We start from the raw sequence: 20717 nt of genomic DNA, 5'->3' as shown, positions 1-20717 counted from the left end.
GTACACAAGGGTACTCAAAGAAAAGACACCCTTTTCCCCACATTCCCCAGCCACACATTTCCCTCCTCAGAGACATCTGCTTTTGCCGTGCCGTGGAATCTTCCAGAGAATTACTTATACCTCAACATGTATGTATCACAATTTATTGACTAATCTGTCCCACTGATTTGAAATGTCACTTTTATGGTATAATAGATTCTTATACGTACATATGTTACTCTTTTCAGAGCTGTCCTGACTCTTTTTTGCCTATCTTTTATGTTTGCCATTTCTCTAAACTTCTTTTTATCTTCTTTTTGATTTAAAAAACTGTTTCCTTTTCTTGTTTGTTTCTCTTAAGGCATTATCCATTATGTTCATTCACTCGTATTATTTTATTTAATTTATTTCTGTTTGGCAGTGTCGGGTATTAGTTGCAGCACGTGGTCTCTTCTTTGAAGTGCGTGGGCTCTTTCTTGCGGCTCGTGGGCTCTTTAGTTGTGGCGCGTGGGCTCCACAGCACGTAGGCTCAGTAGTTGCAGTGTGCAGGCTTAGCTGCCCTGCGGCATGTGGGATCTCAGTTCCTCAACCAGGGATCGAACCTGCATCCCCTGCATTGGAAGGCAGATTCTTAACCACTGGACAACCAGGGAAGTCCCCACTCTTGTATTATTTTAAATTCAGTTGGCTTTTCTGAATTTTTTTCTTTTATTTTGAATTCTGTCCTGAGTTCTATCATCTTACCTAATTCTGGTTTATGCTGTTCGTTCATCTGATTTTTTATTATGGTAAAATATACATAAAACCAAATTTAGTATTTCAACCATTTTCAAGTATACAATTCAGTGACATTAAATTCATTCACAATGCTGTGCAACCATCAGCACTATCCAAATTCAAAATGATTATGTCAAGGGCTTTCCTGGTGGCGCAGTGGTTGAGAGTCCACCTGCCGATGCAGGGGACACGGGTTCGTGTCCCGGTCCGGGAGGGTCCCAAATGCCGTGGAGGGCTAGGCCTGTGAGCCATGGCCGCTGAGCCTGTGTGTCCGGAGCCTGTGCTCTTCAACGGGAGAGGCCACAACAGTGAGAGGCCCGTGTACCACAAAAAAAAAAAAAGAAAGAAAGAAAGAAAAAGAAAGTCTAAACCACTAAATTCAATCATACAGGAATATAACATTTAAAAAAAATTTCTTTGGCTGTGCAGCATGTGGGATCGTAGCTCCCCAACTAGGGATTGAACCCATGCCTGCTGCATTGGAAGCGCAGAGTCTTAACCACTGGACCACCAGGGAAGTCCCAGGAATATAACTTTTAGAGGAGAAGTTATAAACCCCTTGGTTATATGAACTGCAGATTTTTAGTAAGAAGTCATGTATTTTAAACGACTTGGAGCTTTAAAGAAAGGAAGGAAGGAAGGAAGGAAGGAAGGAAGGAAGGAAGGAAGGAAGGAAGGAAGAAAAAGGGACTTCCTTGGTTGTGCAGTGCATATAATATCAAAAATAAATAAATAAATTAAATAAATTTTAAAAAGAAAAAAATGCTGAAATCCACTGACTAATTATTCAGGCTGTTATATCTCACCATTTCCAGATACATTCCCTTATAAACTTTTAGCAAAAAGTTATCTTATGTCAGAAAAAATGAATTACAAACTTTTCTCTTTTTCCAAAATTTGAGAAATTCCCCTACACTTCTACCTTCAAATTTTATAAAAACGGAAACGTAGTGACAACCGTTATACTTATATCCAATTGCATCATCTGGCCACATGCCTTCTACATCAATCAAATAACTACAAAACAACAAAATTCGAGTCATTTGTAAATAAAAAGGAAAGAAAATCAAGTTTTTGCAAAAAACGTACAATTTCGCTTTATAAATATAGGTAGAAAAATCCTAAAGAAACATCAGCACATCTAATCAATAATTATTAAAGAATGATATACGCCATGACTACAAAAAGGCGTTATTCCAAGGACTCAAGGGTAACGCAACTTTAGAAAATCTATTAATATAACTATTTACATTAATACAACAATTTAATTAATAAATGAAAGAGAATAAAATACAGGACCAAACTGGCAGATGGTAAAAAGTTATCTGTTAACATGCAACAGTCAGTTTCGGTGAAAATGCTCTGTACGCTAAAAACAGGAGACTTAATAGGACAGAGTATTCATCAAGAACCAACAAATAACAAAAGACAAATTAGGATAAATATGAACATCATATCTAAAAAACCCTATCCAACCAACCATAGGAGCCAGAAACTTAGGAATCACCATCACTGACGGCTATTTCTCCCTCGCCCTCATCCTCAACCCACCACCAGTGCTAACAATGATACTGCCTACATACCTCTAGAATCTGTCCACATCTTTCCACCAAAATGACCACCATACCCTGGTCCCAGCCACCATTATGCCCAATTTCTACAAAAGTCTCCTAACTTGTTTCCTCGCTTCCACTCTTTCTCCCTGCAGTGCCTTCTCCACGCGGTAGCAAAATGATAGGTTGAAAATGCAACTGGGGATGTTCCACACACTCACCTTCAACAAAAAAAGTTCAACGCTTTTCTATTACTCTTAAAGTCTGAAACCTTAAACAGAAGCCTGCACGATCGAGCTCCTGGTGGTGTGGGCACTTGTGCTCTTAGCGGCTCTCCCCTCCAGTGCCGCCAGGGGAAAGGGCAGAAGGATGCAGAGGCGCTGCTGCCAAAGCTGCCGCCTCCTGTGGGAGCTGCACAGCCAGCAACCTTGCTCCACTTTGCTGGGCAGCGACCCCGTCCAGTACAGTTAGTTCCCCCGACAGCACTGGGGCCAGCCCAGGGGAGAAGGGCCAGCTGTCCTGCCAAGAAGCTCATCACCCTCAAGGCAAACACCTCCAACCCTCAGACCCCGGGATATTCAGAAGCGCTAGACAGTCCAGGCTCGCATTCTCACCTGTGCGCCTCAGGGTGTGACGTGTACTCTGCGCATGCGCCACCCCTCCCTAAACTATTGCGTTCTGCAAACGCAAGCCCATTGTTCGCTCACAGGTTGCAGAGCTATAAATACCGGCAACAGCCCAAACGGTGCGCACTTCGCTTTTGGCCGAGTTGGCAGCTGAAGGAGAATGCTCGGAGCCCAGCTCTCTAGCCAAGGACCGATCTCACCCAAGTTCTCTACGGGCAGTTACTTAGGTAGGCCCTGCCCCGGGCACTGGGGGACCAGCACCTGCCAGGAGGGCTCGGCTGCCCCCAGCCCGCTCCCCGCGCCCACCGACTTCCCGTGGCCGGCCCGGGTCACCCAGCTGTCTATGGCCGGCTATCCACTCGCAGGCCAGCCCACAAGTGTCCAGTGACTCTGCATCTGCGCTTTGCCACAGAGTCTCTGAGACCCCATTCTACCATCCCGCAGGCCCTGCGCTCCTTTCTGGGGGTCCGTATCTCCACCTGCAGGCGAGGCCATCGGAAGAAGGCGGTGATGGGTGCTCTCACCTCCATGATGTCCCCCAGCTCAGTGTCCGCAGTGGTCACAGTCCCTGTCAGTGTGGCGTGGGGGCAGCCAGTGCTGCCCACGACACCCAGCTGTGTCCCGAACTGCAGCACAGAGCAGACGGTGTTGAGGGCCCTAGGAGAGAGCGGGAAAGGGATGGCCAAGCAGGAGGAAGTCCCCATTATTATTGGTGGTGGTGCTATAACCACTTTACAGATGAGCAATCTGAAGGAATCAGATCGCTTTTTTCTTTCCAAAAGCACTTCAGAAATTCACTTTCGGGTAATCATTTTGAGGTAGGATGAGAAACCAGGCTTGAAGAGGGTAAAAATGACTCTTTAAATTTACCACTTGGACTGAGCTATATGTGAACTCTAGGTAAGAGCGTGGGAACTGCACAAGCAAAGTGAGACACTGAAGATCACAATGGTAATTAATAGCCGTACTGTTTTCTAACGGACAAAGAAAATGCCTATATTATAAGTTCTATTTCTCCTGCTTTCTGGCAGTGTCATGCTCAGAGCAGCGTCCTGGCAAGGAAGTCAGGATACTTAGGTTCTGAAACCTGGTAAGGATACTAACATAATGAGAGAACTTGAACAAGTCAACCTGACCTCTCTGAGCCTCCGTTTCCTTCCTCATGAAACGAGACTGTGAAAATAGAAGTTCTCTAAGGCCCTCCTAGTTCTAAAATGCTTCCAGTCTAGGAAACAGCATAGAAGTCAATACTAGTGCAGGCTGAAGGGAAAGATAGGGCAGGGAGAAGGTTGCTTCCATCCTAGAGAACAATGTCTGAACCATACCACTTGGGTCTTCTGCCCATCTGTGCCCAAGATGGGAGCACAGGCAGTTAATACAGAAGAGTGTAAAACTGCTCAGTCCTTACAACCATCATAACTGTCTGATTTTTGGATTCTCAGTAAGTATTGACAGTAGAGGTGTCCTGATAGCAAGAACCTTCCTCAAACATAGTGAGAATTTATCAGTCTCCCTGATTTTTTCATCACCCCCTTGTTCTTACAGAAAATTGCCCAAATCCATCTGTACTTGGAACTCTGAATTCTCTGCAGCACTCTCTTCCTGTAGTGAGCAATGCAGCTTCCCTAACAGCAAGTGTCTACAACTTCTCCAGAGTCTCTGCTCCTGCCATCAGTTCGGCATCAGCTACGGCCACCTCTTTCCAGACACACATGGGTAGTGCCTACCTTCACCAACATTCTAGCACAACTATGTTATCTGGAGTTACTGACCAGAGCCAGATCTCCACTTCAGCTGCTTCCTATCCAGGTGTTTTTGAGTGGGGCATCACAGGAAGCACTGAAAAGAACTCTTCTTCACTCGGAGACTTTACTCTGGCACTCACTGACCAGCACACAGCTGCTTCCTCCATGTTTATGGCAGCCCAGTATGATAAAACTGCAGACACCAATAACATGGCCCCTCTATATCCATCACTTTCTGCCAGCCTTGCTCAGGGAACACCATCTCAGATTCCAAATCAGGGACATAGCCTGTCACTTCCCTACCAGGAAGGAAGCCAGGTATCTTACTATAACCACGGCACACTGGGGTCTTTACTGTATGGAGAACTTGGTTCCCGCCTGCAATCCTATGGCTCTGTGTCATACACAGGAAGTAGAGCCTCTGTGCCACGAGAAATGGTAATGGTACGAAAGGAGATTCAGCCCACCAATATCTTACCACCAGCTTCCACCTCTGGAATCTACTACCCTGTGTCTGCTCACCGCATCACAGAAACAAGTTTTCAAGGTGAGTACAAACAGCAAGAAAGTTGAACAATGAGGTCAGCATTCAAAAATGGGGTCAAATCTACAGCTGGGAAGTGGTGTATAGACAGGTAGAATTTAGATCCTGAGTCTTTAATAACCACTACCTTTGCTCAGGGCTGTCTGTATTTAGACTCTACATAAGAACACCTAGGGCTTCCCTGGTGGTGCAGTGGTTAAGAATCCGCCTGCCAATGCAGGGGACACAGGTTCGAGCCCTGGGCTGGGAAGATCCCACATGCCATGGAGCAACTAAGAGTAGCCCAGCAACTAAGAAGATCCAGTGAAGCCAAATAAAATACATGCATAGAATAAATAAGTTCAAAACATAAATAAATGAGTATAAATTTTTTAAAAAAGAACACCTACTGCAGGTGGGAAGGTGGGAGGGACACTGTAAAGGTCATCTATGCTACATGTACAAGAACCCCAAGAGCATACCAATAGGTACCACATTTTTCACTGCTGTAGCCGATCATTCCCCCTGTACTACCACACTGTATCTCTCCCTTCCCTAATCTACTGCTAGAGTCTCTTTGGAAGGTGTTTCAGAACTCTTGTTATGATAGTGCCTGTTTAACTGTCCTCACTTCCTTAATATATACCAGGATTTAAGACCTTAGGGTCCGAGATCCTGTCCAGAGCAAGCAGGCTAAGACTCTGTCTTTGTTTATCTATTTCATCAGGAAGGGCTCTACTCCCTCTCCTAGTTCATGGTGTGAAGTGTTCTTAGCCTCTCAGGAAAGTGGGGAGAATTGAACGGACTCTATATGAGAATGCTAGGCTTTGTAAAACATTTCATTTTTGAAAAATAAGACTCATTTTTTAATTGACTTATAACAATCCTATGAAATACAAAGAAAACCAAGAATCAGTGACAGGAAATGATCACCAGTAAGAATTACAACAGTCACCACTTATCTCGTAGCATAGAACACTGTCCATGATCCTTAAGAAGAGTTAGTAGAAATGTCTTGCCCATCTTGCCCCTAAACACCAACACAGCAATCATGTACCTTGAAAGGTACATGATTGCTGTGTTGGTGTTTAGGGGGAGCATCTCACTTACGAGGGACTGACTTCTACCTTGACTCCTTTGTAGGGATGGAGACTTCCCTGGTGATGAAAACTTCCCTGGGATGGCAACCTCCAATCCAGACATTTTGTGTGACACAAACTCAAGAACTCCCCGAGTCCTGCAGGAGCAGAAGTATTCAGATACTTGAGAGTAATCCACCACCCGAACTTGGGGACATTTCAGGGACAGCTCCAGTCCAGAGTGCCAGTAGTCTCCTGGCCCTGCCTCCAGCTCCAAGGCAGGGACAAATAGAGAGTAAGAACTTGGAGGATATTACAACCAAGCTTTCAAAGCCTATGGATGCCTACCAGATCCCAAGAGAAAACCAAGAGCTTCCACTACTCCCTTCAGAAATCCCTGATATTCACCAGCTCCCGGGCTGCACTGACCCCGTCAGCCAAGAGGAGCAGCCTGGTTCTGAAAATGCTCATCTGGGAAAGGACAGCCTGAGTCTTGAGGACCTAGGGACACTTGAAAATGGGATGGAATCTAGCAGTGGTTTTGCAGACACTACTACACTGGCGGAGCATATTCACCTTCCCCAGCTCTTTAATTCATTGAAAGATCTTCATCAATCCAAAGGTCCCAACGTGATCAAAGCCAAAGACACCAGGGTCATTAAAGTGAATCAGGTGCAGGAAAAGCCAAGTGTCATAAAGGATCCCTCTGATCAACCCAGGAAGAACAAACATAAAGCCTCTGAGCCTATCAGTGGTGCTCCCAAGGCCAAGATCCAGCCCAAGAATCCACAGTGCCTGTTAGGGGGAGAAGTGGTTCTATGCAATGCTGCAGTCAGTGACAGGGCTCCTGTGAACACGGCCAAGCATTCTAAAGGCAACCCTCAGAAAGCTGCATCTAGAAAGATCAGCAAAACTAAGAGCCACGGGCAGGAAAAGACCACAAGGACCAGAGGAAGAAAGAAGACTGAAGAGAAGAAGCAGTCAGGGAACAAAGTCAAGGCAGAAGAGAAGCCAACAATTCCCAAGACGAAGCGAAAGGAACACCAAACTGAGCCTATCCACGAGAGCATTAAAAAGCCTCGAACCTCCCTAGGCATGCGCATGCAGGAGGCTGTGAAGGTTTTTCATGCACTGGGGAAGAAGAATGATAAGAGAACTGGGCTCTCTTCCTGTCGGGGCTTGGGAAATTCAAGCAACCATAAAGACCCCCAGCCACCCCCAGCTATCCAGCCATGGCGGCGTACCCCACGTGAGGGTAAGAGTCCTGAGAAAACTCAAGTCGAAGCCCAGAAACCAGACAGCAGTGCTGAAAAACAGTGTCCATCTCCATCCCAGTATGAGCTGCCTCCACCTGAGAAGGTCAAGTTTTCTGCCTGGGACAAGCCTCAAGCTCGACCTGCTCCTCGGAGGCCACAGTCTCTGGCCTCACATCGGCCTGCTGTGGCAGACCATGCCCAGCCTGCTTCGACTAACTCAGCTCAACCTGCTGCAGCCAGTTCATCCCAGCCAGCTCCTGCCTCTTTGCCAGGTCCTGCCAAACCAGCTCAGCCAACTGTGACCAACCCAACCCAACCGGGTTGGACCGCCCATATCCATCCTAGTGTCCCTCAGTCTGCTGCTCCTAGGCCTGCACCCTACAAAACTTCATCTTTCGCTTTTCTCCAGCGGGGGCCTGTTCCCCCCGCTGGGACTAAGCGTCAGTCCCCACCCAAGCTCCAAACCCCATTTCTACTCCAAGACTTCAGCAAGCAACGAAGACCATGGAGGGAACCCAACGTTTCTGAGCCAGTCATGTCAAAGCCCATCGAACAAGAGCAGAGACCAGAGCGGGAGGCCATGAAGAGGCGGGCTCAACAAGAACGTGAGAATGCTGCCAAATACACCTCTTTGGGGAAACTGCAAGTTTTCACTGAGAGGGAAAAAGAAATGGAAATTGCTGACTACTATGGATATTTATAGTAAGAGCTGCTAGGATTGTTGGTGCCACCTTGGGTACCAGGTATAAATTTCTCTATTTATTCTCTAATTATATATTTCTGTTTTTATTTCTGTATATTTATTAAAACAATAAAACTGAATAAATGAATGTCATCGAATTAATAGACGAGTAATAAACCTTTTGAATTTTGAGATGCTGTTAACTGTGGCGTGCTTTAATTTTTTTTGTTTTGTTTTGTTTTTGATGGGGTTGGAATCAAAGTCTGCATGAGAAAGGAAGGACTGAAAGTCGGATGGGAGAATGAAGGAAAGGGGAGGAAAGGGGTAAAAACTGAGCAAAGAGGAAGGAACGTGGCCCAGGGCTAGGAAGGCCAGAAGAGATTTATGGATTTATGAAAGGAAGCAGGAGTGAGGATGAAATGGCAGAAGTAAAGAGCAGGGTCAGAGGTCAGGGTTGAAAGAACAAAATGTGAGTAGAGTTGAAGATGACAGAATGTGAGTCTAGGTTGACTAGGAGAAATAGAAAAAGTCTCTTGGGGAGGTTGGCCTTAAGTCTCACAACCACCACACAGGTATTTAAGAAAACAAGAGCTTCAGGACACATCTCTGAAAGGTTTGAGTTGCCTTATGCAGGTGTGATTATAGTGGGGGTATAGGGAAATCTACCAGAGAGGTGGCTAGGGCTCAGAGTTATCCTAGGGGATAGGGCCTGGTATGTAAATCACCATGTACTCAACACCTAAGCACCAGGGCAGCTAATGCACTATTCAGTTAATCCTGGCAACGACAGGCAAGGCCAGTATTCCTGTGCCACTTCACTTAGAGACGTGCAGCAAAGGGCTGAGGTCACATCGCATGTGGAGGTACAAGGCCTCAATTTGAGGCCCAAATGCCTCTGAAGTCCTCAGTATTTGCAAGTGCCTGCAGGCGTCCAACCTGGCTTTCAGAGCACAGCATGCTGAGGTTACTGCTGGACGACATCAGACTTCTGGACAGGTCTAAGTATTAACTTGAGGGGCTTCCTCCATTGACCAGGGGGTGTGCCACCTTCTGTAAACATCACCATCAACTGAAACGCACGAGAAAAATCCGACGGAAGCGTCCACTCTCACGGGTGAGAGCGGTGGGGGCACGCGCACTGGGCAGCCGCTCCAACAGCCACAGGACGCAGGCGCCCAGCGGTTCAGGGGCTCCCTGGGAGGCCTCGTGGGGCAGCTCGAGGGAGTGAGGTTGGGAGATAGCGGCAGGGGTGGGCGTCAAAAGGAATGACGTGGGGAGAAGGGAGAGATGGAGGCAGTGGATAGTGGATAGTGAAAATGGGAAAACTGGCAATTTTCATTTTCAAAATTATCTTTTTGAGATGTCATTCACATGCCATAAAATTCACCTTCTGAGACCGCAAATTCAGTGTCATTTCGTACATTCTCAAGCCTATGCAACCATCACCATCATCTATCCCATCACGTTTTCATCACCCCAAAAAGAAGCCCCCATAACCATCAGCAGGCCCTCTTCATCCCCTCCTCCTCCAGTCCCTGCAACCACACATTTCCTTTCTGTCGCTATGGTTTTGGCTTTTCTGGACATTTCATGAAATAATACAAATGTGACCACTGTGTGGGGCTTCTTTCACTTAGCATAATGTTTTCAAGTTCGTCCGTGTCGTAGCGCGTGTCAGTACTTCATTCCTTTTTATGACAGTGTAATATTTCACATATACACCACATTTAAAATATCCATTCATCCATTGATGGGCATTTCGGTTTTTTACACTAATAATCTCCATTTATTGACAGTGTATTCTGTGCCAGGCAGCACCAGGCTAAGTTACTGACCTTATTTCACAGATAGAGGCTTGGAGAGTGTGAAGAGTTTGCCCAAGATTAAGAGCTGGCAATTGGGGGAACTGGGGTTTGAACTCAGGTGAACTTCAGAGGTAATAAATTCACATGACAGAACATTAGAAAAGGTACACAAGGGTACTCAAAGAAAAGACACCCTTTTCCCCACATTCCCCAGCCACACATTTCCCTCCTCAGAGACATCTGCTTTTGCCGTGCCGTGGAATCTTCCAGAGAATTACTTATACCTCAACATGTATGTATCACAATTTATTGACTAATCTGTCCCACTGATTTGAAATGTCACTTTTATGGTATAATAGATTCTTATACGTACATATGTTACTCTTTTCAGAGCTGTCCTGACTCTTTTTTGCCTATCTTTTATGTTTGCCATTTCTCTAAACTTCTTTTTATCTTCTTTTTGATTTAAAAAACTGTTTCCTTTTCTTGTTTGTTTCTCTTAAGGCATTATCCATTATGTTCATTCACTCGTATTATTTTATTTAATTTATTTCTGTTTGGCAGTGTCGGGTATTAGTTGCAGCACGTGGTCTCTTCTTTGAAGTGCGTGGGCTCTTTCTTGCGGCTCGTGGGCTCTTTAGTTGTGGCGCGTGGGCTCCACAGCACGTAGGCTCAGTAGTTGCAGTGTGCAGGCTTAGCTGCCCTGCGGCATGTGGGATCTCAGTTCCTCAACCAGGGATCGAACCTGCATCCCCTGCATTGGAAGGCAGATTCTTAACCACTGGACAACCAGGGAAGTCCCCACTCTTGTATTATTTTAAATTCAGTTGGCTTTTCTGAATTTTTTTCTTTTATTTTGAATTCTGTCCTGAGTTCTATCATCTTACCTAATTCTGGTTTATGCTGTTCGTTCATCTGATTTTTTATTATGGTAAAATATACATAAAACCAAATTTAGTATTTCAACCATTTTCAAGTATACAATTCAGTGACATTAAATTCATTCACAATGCTGTGCAACCATCAGCACTATCCAAATTCAAAATGATTATGTCAAGGGCTTTCCTGGTGGCGCAGTGGTTGAGAGTCCACCTGCCGATGCAGGGGACACGGGTTCGTGTCCCGGTCCGGGAGGGTCCCAAATGCCGTGGAGGGCTAGGCCTGTGAGCCATGGCCGCTGAGCCTGTGTGTCCGGAGCCTGTGCTCTTCAACGGGAGAGGCCACAACAGTGAGAGGCCCGTGTACCACAAAAAAAAAAAAAGAAAGAAAGAAAGAAAAAGAAAGTCTAAACCACTAAATTCAATCATACAGGAATATAACATTTAAAAAAAATTTCTTTGGCTGTGCAGCATGTGGGATCGTAGCTCCCCAACTAGGGATTGAACCCATGCCTGCTGCATTGGAAGCGCAGAGTCTTAACCACTGGACCACCAGGGAAGTCCCAGGAATATAACTTTTAGAGGAGAAGTTATAAACCCCTTGGTTATATGAACTGCAGATTTTTAGTAAGAAGTCATGTATTTTAAACGACTTGGAGCTTTAAAGAAAGGAAGGAAGGAAGGAAGGAAGGAAGGAAGGAAGGAAGGAAGGAAGGAAGAAAAAGGGACTTCCTTGGTTGTGCAGTGCATATAATATCAAAAATAAATAAATAAATTAAATAAATTTTAAAAAGAAAAAAATGCTGAAATCCACTGACTAATTATTCAGGCTGTTATATCTCACCATTTCCAGATACATTCCCTTATAAACTTTTAGCAAAAAGTTATCTTATGTCAGAAAAAATGAATTACAAACTTTTCTCTTTTTCCAAAATTTGAGAAATTCCCCTACACTTCTACCTTCAAATTTTATAAAAACGGAAACGTAGTGACAACCGTTATACTTATATCCAATTGCATCATCTGGCCACATGCCTTCTACATCAATCAAATAACTACAAAACAACAAAATTCGAGTCATTTGTAAATAAAAAGGAAAGAAAATCAAGTTTTTGCAAAAAACGTACAATTTCGCTTTATAAATATAGGTAGAAAAATCCTAAAGAAACATCAGCACATCTAATCAATAATTATTAAAGAATGATATACGCCATGACTACAAAAAGGCGTTATTCCAAGGACTCAAGGGTAACGCAACTTTAGAAAATCTATTAATATAACTATTTACATTAATACAACAATTTAATTAATAAATGAAAGAGAATAAAATACAGGACCAAACTGGCAGATGGTAAAAAGTTATCTGTTAACATGCAACAGTCAGTTTCGGTGAAAATGCTCTGTACGCTAAAAACAGGAGACTTAATAGGACAGAGTATTCATCAAGAACCAACAAATAACAAAAGACAAATTAGGATAAATATGAACATCATATCTAAAAAACCCTATCCAACCAACCATAGGAGCCAGAAACTTAGGAATCACCATCACTGACGGCTATTTCTCCCTCGCCCTCATCCTCAACCCACCACCAGTGCTAACAATGATACTGCCTACATACCTCTAGAATCTGTCCACATCTTTCCACCAAAATGACCACCATACCCTGGTCCCAGCCACCATTATGCCCAATTTCTACAAAAGTCTCCTAACTTGTTTCCTCGCTTCCACTCTTTCTCCCTGCAGTGCCTTCTCCACGCGGTAGCAAAATGATAGGTTGAAAATGCAACTGGGGATGTTCCACACACTCACCTTCAACAAAAAAAGTTCAACGCTTTTCTATTACTCTTAAAGTCTGAAACCTTAAACAGAAGCCTGCACGATCGAGCTCCTGGTGGTGTGGGCACTTGTGCTCTTAGCGGCTCTCCCCTCCAGTGCCGCCAAGGGAAAGGGCAGAAGGATGCAGAGGCGCTGCTGCCAAAGCTGCCGCCTCCTGTGGGAGCTGCACAGCCAGCAACCTTGCTCCACTTTGCTGGGCAGCGACCCCGTCCAGTACAGTTAGTTCCCCCGACAGCACTGGGGCCAGCCCAGGGGAGAAGGGCCAGCTGTCCTGCCAAGAAGCTCATCACCCTCAAGGCAAACACCTCCAACCCTCAGACCCCGGGATATTCAGAAGCGCTAGACCGTCCAGGCTCGCATTCTCACCTGTGCGCCTCAGGGTGTGACGTGTACTCTGCGCATGCGCCACCCCTCCCTAAACTATTGCGTTCTGCAAACGCAAGCCCATTGTTCGCTCACAGGTTGCAGAGCTATAAATACCGGCAACAGCCCAAACGGTGCGCACTTCGCTTTTGGCCGAGTTGGCAGCTGAAGGAGAATGCTCGGAGCCCAGCTCTCTAGCCAAGGACCGATCTCACCCAAGTTCTCTACGGGCAGTTACTTAGGTAGGCCCTGCCCCGGGCACTGGGGGACCAGCACCTGCCAGGAGGGCTCGGCTGCCCCCAGCCCGCTCCCCGCGCCCACCGACTTCCCGTGGCCGGCCCGGGTCACCCAGCTGTCTATGGCCGGCTATCCACTCGCAGGCCAGCCCACAAGTGTCCAGTGACTCTGCATCTGCGCTTTGCCACAGAGTCTCTGAGACCCCATTCTACCATCCCGCAGGCCCTGCGCTCCTTTCTGGGGGTCCGTATCTCCACCTGCAGGCGAGGCCATCGGAAGAAGGCGGTGATGGGTGCTCTCACCTCCATGATGTCCCCCAGCTCAGTGTCCGCAGTGGTCACAGTCCCTGTCAGTGTGGCGTGGGGGCAGCCAGTGCTGCCCACGACACCCAGCTGTGTCCCGAACTGCAGCACAGAGCAGACGGTGTTGAGGGCCCTAGGAGAGAGCGGGAAAGGGATGGCCAAGCAGGAGGAAGTCCCCATTATTATTGGTGGTGGTGCTATAACCACTTTACAGATGAGCAATCTGAAGGAATCAGATCGCTTTTTTCTTTCCAAAAGCACTTCAGAAATTCACTTTCGGGTAATCATTTTGAGGTAGGATGAGAAACCAGGCTTGAAGAGGGTAAAAATGACTCTTTAAATTTACCACTTGGACTGAGCTATATGTGAACTCTAGGTAAGAGCGTGGGAACTGCACAAGCAAAGTGAGACACTGAAGATCACAATGGTAATTAATAGCCGTACTGTTTTCTAACGGACAAAGAAAATGCCTATATTATAAGTTCTATTTCTCCTGCTTTCTGGCAGTGTCATGCTCAGAGCAGCGTCCTGGCAAGGAAGTCAGGATACTTAGGTTCTGAAACCTGGTAAGGATACTAACATAATGAGAGAACTTGAACAAGTCAACCTGACCTCTCTGAGCCTCCGTTTCCTTCCTCATGAAACGAGACTGTGAAAATAGAAGTTCTCTAAGGCCCTCCTAGTTCTAAAATGCTTCCAGTCTAGGAAACAGCATAGAAGTCAATACTAGTGCAGGCTGAAGGGAAAGATAGGGCAGGGAGAAGGTTGCTTCCATCCTAGAGAACAATGTCTGAACCATACCACTTGGGTCTTCTGCCCATCTGTGCCCAAGATGGGAGCACAGGCAGTTAATACAGAAGAGTGTAAAACTGCTCAGTCCTTACAACCATCATAACTGTCTGATTTTTGGATTCTCAGTAAGTATAGACAGTAGAGGTGTCCTGATAGCAAGAACCTTCCTCAAACATAGTGAGAATTTATCAGTCTCCCTGATTTTTTCATCACCCCCTTGTTCTTACAGAAAATTGCCCAAATCCATCTATACTTGGAACTCTGAATTCTCTGCAGCACTCTCTTCCTGTAGTGAGCAATGCAGCTTCCCTAACAGCAAGTGTCTACAACTTCTCCAGAGTCTCTGCTCCTGCCATCAGTTCGGCATCAGCTACGGCCACCTCTTTCCAGACACACATGGGTAGTGCCTACCTTCACCAACATTCTAGCACAACTATGTTATCTGGAGTTACTGACCAGAGCCAGATCTCCACTTCAGCTGCTTCCTATCCAGGTGTTTTTGAGTGGGGCATCACAGGAAGCACTGAAAAGAACTCTTCTTCACTCGGAGACTTTACTCTGGCACTCACTGACCAGCACACAGCTGCTTCCTCCATGTTTATGGCAGCCCAGTATGATAAAACTGCAGACACCAATAACATGGCCCCTCTATATCCATCACTTTCTGCCAGCCTTGCTCAGGGAACACCATCTCAGATTCCAAATCAGGGACATAGCCTGTCACTTCCCTACCAGGAAGGAAGCCAGGTATATTACTATAACCACGGCACACTGGGGTCTTTACTGTATGGTGAACATGGCTCCTGCCTGCAGTCCTATGGCTCTGTGTCATACATAGGAAGTAGGGCCTCTGTGCAACCAGAAAAGGTAATGGTACGAAAGGAGATTCAGCCCACCAATATCTTACCACCAGCTTCCACCTCTGGAATCTACTACCCTGTGTCTGCTCACCACATCACAGAAACAAGTTTTCAAGGTGAGTACAAACAGCAAGAAAGTTGAACAATGAGGTCAGCATTCAAAAATGGGGTCAAATCTACAGCTGGGAAGTGGTGTATAGACAGGTAGAATTTAGATCCTGAGTCTTTAATAACCACTACCTTTGCTCAGGGCTGTCTGTATTTAGACTCTACATAAGAACACCTAGGGCTTCCCTGGTGGTGCAGTGGTTAAGAATCCGCCTGCCAATGCAGGGGACACAGGTTCGAGCCCTGGGCTGGGAAGATCCCACATGCCATGGAGCAACTAAGAGTAGCCCAGCAACTAAGAAGATCCAGTGAAGCCAAATAAAATACATGCATAGAATAAATAAGTTCAAAACATAAATAAATGAGTATAAATTTTTTAAAAAAGAACACCTACTGCAGGTGGGAAGGTGGGAGGGACACTGTAAAGGTCATCTATGCTACATGTACAAGAACCCCAAGAGCATACCAATAGGTACCACAATTTTCACTGCTGTAGCCGATCATTCCCCCTGTACTACCACACTGTATCTCTCCCTTCCCTAATCTACTGCTAGAGTCTCTTTGGAAGGTGTTTCAGAACTCTTGTTATGATAGTGCCTGTTTAACTGTCCTCACTTCCTTAATATATACCAGGATTTAAGACCTTAGGGTCCGAGATCCTGTCCAGAGCAAGCAGGCTAAGACTCTGTCTTTGTTTATCTATTTCATCAGGAAGGGCTCTACTCCCTCTCCTAGTTCATGGTGTGAAGTGTTCTTAGCCTCTCAGGAAAGTGGGGAGAATTGAACGGACTCTATATGAGAATGCTAGGCTTTGTAAAACATTTCATTTTTGAAAAATAAGACTCATTTTTTAATTGACTTATAACAATCCTATGAAATACAAAGAAAACCAAGAATCAGTGACAGGAAATGATCACCAGTAAGAATTACAACAGTCACCACTTATCTCGTAGCATAGAACACTGTCCATGATCCTTAAGAAGAGTTAGTAGAAATGTCTTGCCCATCTTGCCCCTAAACACCAACACAGCAATCATGTACCTTGAAAGGTACATGATTGCTGTGTTGGTGTTTAGGGGAAGCATCTCACTTACGAGGGACTGACTTCTACCTTGACTCCTTTGTAGGGATGGAGACTTCCCTGGTGATGAAAACTTCCCTGGGATGGCAACCTCCAATCCAGACATTTTGTGTGACACAAACTCAAGAACTCCCCGAGTCCTGCAGGAGCAGAAGTATTCAGATACTTGAGAGTAATCCACCACCCGAACTTGGGGACATTTCAGGGACAGCTCCAGTCCAGAGTGCCAGTAGTCTCCTGGCCCTGCCTCCAGCTCCAAGGCAGGGACAAATAGAGAGTAAGAACTTGGAGGATATTACAACCAAGCTTTCAAAGCCTCTGGATGCCTACCAGATCCCAAGAGAAAACCAAGAGCTTCCACTACTCCCTTCAGAAATCCCTGATATTCACCAGCTCCCGGGCTGCACTGACCCCGTCAGCCAAGAGGAGCAGCCTGGTTCTGAAAATGCTCATCTGGGAAAGGACAGCCTGAGTCTTGAGGACCTAGGGACACTTGAAAATGGGATGGAATCTAGCAGTGGTTTTGCAGACACTACTACACTGGCGGAGCATATTCACCTTCCCCAGCTCTTTAATTCATTGAAAGATCTTCATCAATCCAAAGGTCCCAACGTGATCAAAGCCAAAGACACCAGGGTCATTAAAGTGAATCAGGTGCAGGAAAAGCCAAGTGTCATAAAGGATCCCTCTGATCAACCCAGGAAGAACAAACATAAAGCCTCTGAGCCTATCAGTGGTGCTCCCAAGGCCAAAATCCAGCCCAAGAATCCACAGTGCCTGTTAGGGGGAGAAGTGGTTCTATGCAATGCTGCAGTCAGTGACAGGGCTCCTGTGAACACGGCCAAGCATTCTAAAGGCAACCCTCAGAAAGCTGCATCCAGAAAGATCAGCAAAACTAAGAGCCACGGGCAGGAAAAGATCACAAGGACCAGAGCAAGAAAGAAGACTGAAGAGAAGAAGCAGTCAGGGAACAAAGTCAAGGCAGAAGAGAAGCCAACAATTCCCAAGACGAAGCGAAAGGAACACCAAACTGAGCCTATCCACGAGAGCATTAAAAAGCCTCGAACCTCCCTAGGCATGCGCATGCAGGAGGCTGTGAAGGTTTTTCATGCACTGGGGAAGAAGAATGATAAGAGAACTGGGCTCTCTTCCTGTCGGGGCTTGGGAAATTCAAGCAACCATAAAGACCCCCAGCCACCCCCAGCTATCCAACCATGGCGGCGTACCCCACGTGAGGGTAAGAGTCCTGAGAAAACTCAAGTCGAAGCCCAGAACCCAGACAGCAGTGCTGAAAAACAGTGTCCATCTCCATCCCAGTATGAGCTGCCTCCACCTAAGAAGGTCAAGTTTTCTGCCTGGGACAAGCCTCAAGCTCGACCTGCTCCTCAGAGGCCACAGTCTCTGGCCTCACATCGGCCTGCTGTGGCGGACCGTGCCCAGCCTGCTTCGACTAACTCAGCTCAACCTGCTGCAGCCAGTTCATCCCAGCCAGCTCCTGCCTCTTTGCCAGGTCCTGCCAAACCAGCTCAGCCAACTGTGACCAACCCAACCCAACCGGGTTGGACCGCCCATATCCATCCTAGTGTCCCTCAGTCTGCTGCTCCTAGGCCTGCACCCTACAAAACTTCATCTTTCGCTTTTCTCCAGCGGGGGCCTGTTCCCCCCGCTGTGACTAAGCGTCAGTCCCCACCCAAGCTCCAAACCCCATTTCTACTCCAAGACTTCAGCAAGCAAAGAAGACCATGGAGGGAACCCAACGTTTCTGAGCCAGTCATGTCAAAGCCCATCGAACAAGAGCAGAGACCAGAGCGGGAGGCCATGAAGAGGCGGGCTCAACAAGAACGTGAGAATGCTGCCAAATACACCTCTTTGGGGAAACTGCAAGTTTTCACTGAGAGGGAAAAAGAAATGGAAATTGCTGACTACTATGGATATTTATAGTAAGAACTGCTAGGATTGTTGGTGCCACCTTGGGTACCTGGTATAAATTTCTCTATTTATTCTCTAATTATATATTTCTGTTTTTATTTCTGTATATTTATTAAAACAATAAAACTGAATAAATGAATGTCATCGAATTAATAGACGAGTAATAAACCTTTTGAATTTTGAGATGCTGTTAACTGTGGCGTGCTTTAATTTTTTTTGTTTTGTTTTGTTTTTGATGGGGTTGAAATCAAAGTCTGCATGAGAAAGGAAGGACTGAAAGTCGGATGGGAGAATGAAGGAAAGGGGAGGAAAGGGGTAAAAACTGAGCAAAGAGGAAGGAACGTGGCCCAGGGCTAGGAAGGCCAGAAGAGATTTATGGATTTATGAAAGGAAGCAGGAGTGAGGATGAAATGGCAGAAGTAAAGAGCAGGGTCAGAGGTCAGGGTTGAAAGAACAAAATGTGAGTAGAGTTGAAGATGACAGAATGTGAGTCTAGGTTGACTAGGAGAAATAGAAAAAGTCTCTTGGGGAGGTTGGCCTTAAGTCTCACAACCACCACACAGGTATTTAAGAAAACAAGAGCTTCAGGACACATCTCTGAAAGGTTTGAGTTGCCTTATGCAGGTGTGATTATAGTGGGGGTATAGGGAAATCTACCAGAGAGGTGGCTAGGGCTCAGAGTTATCCTAGGGGATAGGGCCTGGTATGTAAATCACCATGTACTCAACACCTAAGCACCAGGGCAGCTAATGCACTATTCAGTTAATCCTGGCAACGACAGGCAAGGCCAGTATTCCTGTGCCACTTCACTTAGAGACGTGCAGCAAAGGGCTGAGGTCACATCGCATGTGGAGGTACAAGGCCTCAATTTGAGGCCCAAATGCCTCTGAAGTCCTCAGTATTTGCAAGTGCCTGCAGGCGTCCAACCTGGCTTTCAGAGCACAGCATGCTGAGGTTACTGCTGGACGACATCAGACTTCTGGACAGGTCTAAGTATTAACTTGAGGGGCTTCCTCCATTGACCAGGGGGTGTGCCACCTTCTGTAAACATCACCATCAACTGAAACGCACGAGAAAAATCCGACGGAAGCGTCCACTCTCACGGGTGAGAGCGGTGGGGGCACGCGCACTGGGCAGCCGCTCCAACAGCCACAGGACGCAGGCGCCCAGCGGTTCAGGGGCTCCCTGGGAGGCCTCGTGGGGCAGCTCGAGGGAGTGAGGTTGGGAGATAGCGGCAGGGGTGGGCGTCAAAAGGAATGACGTGGGGAGAAGGGAGAGATGGAGGCAGTGGATAGTGGATAGTGAAAATGGGAAAACTGGCAATTTTCATTTTCAAAATTATCTTTTTGAGATGTCATTCACATGCCATAAAATTCACCTTCTGAGACCGCAAATTCAGTGTCATTTCGTACATTCTCAAGCCTATGCAACCATCACCATCATCTATCCCATCACGTTTTCATCACCCCAAAAAGAAGCCCCCATAACCATCAGCAGGCCCTCTTCATCCCCTCCTCCTCCAGTCCCTGCAACCACACATTTCCTTTCTGTCGCTATGGTTTTGGCTTTTCTGGACATTTCATGAAATAATACAAATGTGACCACTGTGTGGGGCTTCTTTCACTTAGCATAATGTTTTCAAGTTCGTCCGTGTCGTAGCGCGTGTCAGTACTTCATTCCTTTTTATGACAGTGTAATATTTCACATATACACCACATTTAAAATATCCATTCATCCATTGATGGGCATTTCGGTTTTTTACACTAATAATCTCCATTTATTGACAGTGTATTCTGTGCCAGGCAGCACCAGGCTAAGTTACTGACCTTATTTCACAGATAGAGGCTTGGAGAGTGTGAAGAGTTTGCCCAAGATTAAGAGCTGGCAATTGGGGGAACTGGGGTTTGAACTCAGGTGAACTTCAGAGGTAATAAATTCACATGACAGAACATTAGAAAAGGTACACAAGGGTACTCAAAGAAAAGACACCCTTTTCCCCACATTCCCCAGCCACACATTTCCCTCCTCAGAGACATCTGCTTTTGCCGTGCCGTGGAATCTTCCAGAGAATTACTTATACCTCAACATGTATGTATCACAATTTATTGACTAATCTGTCCCACTGATTTGAAATGTCACTTTTATGGTATAATAGATTCTTATACGTACATATGTTACTCTTTTCAGAGCTGTCCTGACTCTTTTTTGCCTATCTTTTATGTTTGCCATTTCTCTAAACTTCTTTTTATCTTCTTTTTGATTTAAAAAACTGTTTCCTTTTCTTGTTTGTTTCTCTTAAGGCA

The 20717-nt window shown here is 45.9% G+C and overlaps 2 protein-coding genes across 2 annotated transcripts; both read left to right on the top strand.

Moving 5' to 3' along the window:
* Nucleotides 1-4473: 4473 nt before the first annotated feature.
* LOC308627569 (uncharacterized protein C2orf78-like) lies at nt 4474-11304 on the top strand (the record flags this gene model as incomplete). The annotated part of the gene is made up of 2 exons (XM_081253880.1): nt 4474-5227; nt 6347-11304. Coding segments are annotated over 2 exons (2649 nt in total), but the record flags the coding sequence as incomplete, so codon positions are not given.
* Nucleotides 11305-12115: 811 nt separating this feature from the next.
* LOC308627568 (uncharacterized protein C2orf78-like) lies at nt 12116-18426 on the top strand (the record flags this gene model as incomplete). The annotated part of the gene is made up of 6 exons (XM_081253879.1): nt 12116-12151; nt 12839-13122; nt 13204-13239; nt 13486-13838; nt 14666-15412; nt 16532-18426. The coding sequence occupies 6 exons, from the start codon at nt 12116-12118 to the stop codon at nt 18424-18426; spliced, it is 3351 nt and encodes a 1116-aa protein (XP_081110005.1).
* Between the last annotated feature and the right edge of the window lie 2291 nt (nt 18427-20717).

This window comes from Mesoplodon bidens (assembly GCF_964165515.1).
Source record: "Mesoplodon bidens genome assembly, chromosome: 14".
In the NCBI taxonomy this organism is placed as follows: domain Eukaryota; kingdom Metazoa; phylum Chordata; class Mammalia; order Artiodactyla; family Ziphiidae; genus Mesoplodon; species Mesoplodon bidens.
The sequence above is the reverse complement of the archived record's forward strand: the minus strand, read 5'-3'. Positions and strand labels throughout refer to the sequence as shown.